Here is a 4638-nt window from a genome sequence, read left to right on the forward strand (position 1 = left end):
ATTATTTACTTAGTGAGCCTGCGGTTCATGTCCAATCTGGAATTATAGAAGCAAAGCTGCAGCAGACACTCGTCATTGGTTCCCGACTCCAAGGTGTGACTTCCTGGGATTTTAGCCTAACACGGAAGGCCTGGGCACTAGGACACGCTCATGCTCAACTTGAACAATAGTTCTCTTTTTCACGTGGCAGTCCAGGAAACTACCAGTGAAGTGAAAAGGGTCCTTCTCCCATCTGCCATCTCACTTAACGAAAACTTCCCTCTTGCTCACTGCAGGTTGTTCTTACCAAGGAGCTAGCTACCTTCATATCTTGTTTTATCATCAACGGTAGCACAGGCTCTACTGGGGTTATTACCCGAGAGTAGAGCCATTTAGCAGTCAAGGTGCCACTTGGTTTGTGAGGGCTTTTTTGATCCAGACTCAAAAGACAAAAATGTGTGCTGTGGGGAATATGGGCCTGTGTTTGAAATCTCTCTGAAAATAAGCCACTCGGAACATTCAGGCTTTCTTCATAAGCAAGTTTCATCCACTTAAATAAGCAATCCCTGCACAGCTTCTTTTCCTCAGATCATCAATATGTATCTTCAGGGTTGAACAAAATGTCCCAATGGTCCAGCCTTTAGTCAAGGGGTGGAGACTCACTCATAGGTCACAGTGGTTTAAATTGACACCATGGGCAGTGGCCAGCAAGTTGAAAGACTCCCAGGATGGAGAAGTATTCCGTGAGTCTTCAGCTCCTCCTGCTTTGAGTAGAATGTGAACCCAAAGGGCTGAGCTGTTATCACTGTTTGCACTCAGTGATAAAGATAAGACGTTTTTGTGACACTGTACAATGCCGTCTAAACCGCCTCGCATCCCATGGTACATCGAGTGAGCACTGGGCCATCTTCTTCTCACTGCCCTGAATGAGTCCTGTCTTCCAGCAGCCAAGTAACTATAATTTTGGCATAAAATCAAGCCAGTTCATGAGAGAGAGGGAATGATATGAATATGTCAAGTAACTGTCTATAATTACATTCCGGAATGAAGTAAAGACACCACTTATAGCTAGCCAAATAATTACATTAAAAACAGTATCAGAGGCGTTCCTTTAGAAGACAAGCTACAAATGCATCATTTCTGAAATGGCACCTGAAAACTGAGTAGTGAATTCTCAGGCATGAAGAAAGTAGCGTTCTTCACATATCAAGCTCTTCACATATCTATTTGGAAAGACACATTGTTATGGCAACTAGAGTGCTGAGGTTAATGATCTTCGTGAATTTTTTTGTTCTTATTTCTCCAAAGCAACCTATCTGGAAGCTTACATTCTGGGCACTTGGTTCGTGGAAGGCTGTGGTCTATAGATGGAGACATCTTTGAACTTGACATCAACTCATACTCCGTTTCAAGTTATTTCCCTAGCACGTACTGACCTTTATGCATACTTAATGACCAAGCTAAGCACATGTTTTTGTTTGTGGTCAGGCACAGCTGTGGAAAGAATGTGCACAAGACCCTGATCAGAAATTTCTTGCATCAACAGATGCCAAGGACGTGTGTGCCTAAAGGCTAATGCCTAAGCATCTTGTTACTTGGGAAATGCATGTGGTGGCCTTCTTATGACTACCCCTAACTCTCCTAACAAGCATATACTTCTGAAATTATGAACAGTGATCAATTCCTGCAACCTCACATATTTTCTAAACCAATCCAAGCAAAAACCTTGCACTGATTTTCACTCCTTTACCTTTATGATCTCCAATAAAAACATTGCAGATGAAGTTCCTAACTGTGCTGTTTCACTCCCGGGGTTCTGCACAACTCCCGGTTCAAACGGCATCAACGCTGAATACGTCTTTTTACTTTCACTTTAAATAGAGGGTTTTTTTCCTCATTAGCACACTCAGTTGTCAAACAATTGCAGCATCAACAGTAAAAAGACAGAAAACATGTGTTACCTTCTGTGGGTGACAAAAACATTATTGACGTGGCCTAGCCCATTACACCCAGGCAGGGGGCAGTGGGGGAGTTCTTGTTTGTTGAATTTCCAGGAGAGGGAAGCCCCATTGAGAGGAGTCTCCTTCTGTCTCTTGGCAGCCAGAGGACAGCCAGAAGCCGTGCGGTGGGAGGTGTATTTACCTGAGATGTGACCTTGGCTGTCACAGCCTATCACAGGACACCTAGACAGACAGAGCAGAGACATTGCTGCTAGGAGACACCGGATGATTCGCATTCCTTTTAAGATGCAGTTCAGAAATAAATGAAATAAGATGACAGCAGCCACTCCATACTACCCGGAAGGCAAGTTGTCAAGTTATGGCATTTTGGAAATGTACAACCACAACTATCTGAATAGTATGAGTGGTCCACAGGCTCTGACCTAAGCAGATATTTTATCATTTAACCTTCATTCTAAACCCACCGATCTGTCTCGCACTAAGTACAGTCAGAATGCTCTCACAGTCTTTGGATCTGTTTTCAGGAGAGACCAGTCTCTGGAAAAGGACATAGTTCTTGGTAAAGCAGAAGATGGGCAAAAGAGGGGAAGACCCTCATGAAGCTGAGTTTACAGCCTGGCCGCAACAATCAGCTTGCACACTGCCTAGTTGTATGTGAGGATGGCACACAACCGCGTAGTGTTGCCTTCCTTTGATTGTGCCGAGAGTGGTCTTGACAGCACCGAACAGCAAGAACAGCAGCCCTACGGGGGTGATCACATCGCCATCTCACTTTAGAGATACAAGAAATGAGGCTGACGGCACTGAAGTAACTTGCCATCAATTTACAAAAATGGAGCCATGTTTAATCTCAAGACGTGATGGATTCTGGAGACGAAGCCCTAAGCAATCGGTTATTTTGCCTCCCCAGAACGAACAAAGATAAAAAATGCTACTGTCTTGCTCAAAATCATAGAGCACATCTCTCGTAGAACTGGAATTTTGGTTTCCAAATGCGTAAATATTATATTTAGAACTGTTGTAAAAATAGGGATGTTAATTTACATATTGATAGCTTTATAATGTTGACCAAGACAAACTAGTTGTTGTTTTAGATAAAATTTCATCTTAAGAAAAATTAACATTTTAGGAGAAAATACTGCTATATTTATTATTCTCTATCATTTATATAAATATACTGTCTTTTGAACTACTGGAAAAGAACAAAACTTCCTAATTTTTTAGCATTTATCAAAGATCTGTGGAAATACATTTATCTAGGATTGGGAATGGGAACAGCCAAACAATCTAACTCTTGCTTCAGAGGTGCTAGTGTTTTGTAGGCTGTACCTTCCCGGGAATTCCTTCAATACCCAATTGCATCCTAACCTAGGCCTGCACCCTCCTTTTGCCCCTCCTACATAACCAATAAGGGACAGTGTGCCTTGGTGTGAGGGCCTTTCCTGTGGTACTTACTTAAGTTCAGAGTCTTCTTTGTCATCCTTGGTAGGGGTCATCTTGACACCACCTTTCCTGGCACGAGGGCAGCCAGACAAGCTAAAAGAGTTACCCAACAACAACAAAACATTCAACCACAAAAGAAAACAACAGCAATATGATCTGGCTGATTACTGCTGCTGACATGCTGGTGCACATCCCAGAGAAAGAAGCGGTCCTACCTTCGGTGGGAAGCATAGTTTCCAGTCACATGACCGGATCCATCACAGCCTGGGGTTGGGCACCTGGAAAACAGAAGCAGAGCATGGCGGGTGGTTGGGGAACAGGGCCACTAATGATGCTTTCTGTAGAACTAAACAGAAAGAGTTATTTTATGTAATTAATTGTTGTTCTAATGTTATTCACTTTTGGCTCATTTTACATGTTTAAGGGGAATTTTAAGCTATGATGCTACTGTCCAATGCAGGGTAGACAATATATTAGTTAGTTGTTGTTTAAGACATAATGCTCATTAAAGGTGGAGATGGTCAGACTTGCCTCATATACATTAGATATGTTATCAGAAGGGGCCAGCCCTTGAAGAAAGGCACCAGGCTTGGTAAAGCAGAGGCAATGGAGAAAAGGAAGATGTTCTATGCTATGGCTTGATACAGTGACTGCAACAATGGGCCCCATGGCCCCAGAGTAGGCAGTGCTTCATTCTATGGTTACAGAAGTTTTAGGAGCTGGAACCAACTTGAAGGCACAATATGCTTTTTAAAAAGCTGATCTTTAAAGGGATTTGAAAGTTAGTCTATAATTTACAACTAGATTACATCATACAAAGTTCTTATTTTTTGCATAAGTAGTTTTCTTAATTGTTTTATGCATATTTTATTTTCTCCAATATTCTATTCAACCTTTATACTCCATTAGTTTCAAATGAACAGTGGTATATATCTGCGATCTTAAGACTTGGTACATTGACATGATTAATAAAAAACCTTAATAATTTGTACCTGGTTGGTCTTGCCTCAGGGCCCATCTTAAATGGCCAGAATTGCTACCGGAATTTTTTCAAGCATGGACTCTTTTTATATAATAAGAAATATCAAACACAGGGAATCCAGGGTGGATGATCCCTTCAGGACCAGTGGTGTGAGTGGTGATACTGGGAGTGTAGAGGGAGAGTGGGTTGGAAAGGGGTAACCGATTACAAGGATCTACATGTGACCTCCTCCCTGGGGGACGGACAACAGAAAAGTGGGTGAAGGGAGATGTC

The 4638-nt window shown here is 42.2% G+C and overlaps 1 protein-coding gene across 1 annotated transcript in view; it reads right to left on the reverse strand.

The window, feature by feature from the left end:
* Positions 1–4638, reverse strand: part of ST18 (ST18 C2H2C-type zinc finger transcription factor) — a 132858-nt gene that overhangs the window by 15078 nt on the left and 113142 nt on the right. The window contains exons 15-17 of the mRNA XM_045292036.1: positions 3599–3661; positions 3396–3476; positions 1941–2162 (exon numbers count right to left, since the gene is read on the reverse strand). Coding sequence (XP_045147971.1) covers positions 1941–2162; positions 3396–3476; positions 3599–3661 — 366 coding nt within the window. The remainder of the gene's footprint in view (positions 1–1940; positions 2163–3395; positions 3477–3598; positions 3662–4638) is intronic.

This window comes from Echinops telfairi, unplaced genomic scaffold (assembly GCF_000313985.2).
Source record: "Echinops telfairi isolate 266 unplaced genomic scaffold, ASM31398v2 ScPeMD7_1;HRSCAF=3_0, whole genome shotgun sequence".
In the NCBI taxonomy this organism is placed as follows: domain Eukaryota; kingdom Metazoa; phylum Chordata; class Mammalia; order Afrosoricida; family Tenrecidae; genus Echinops; species Echinops telfairi.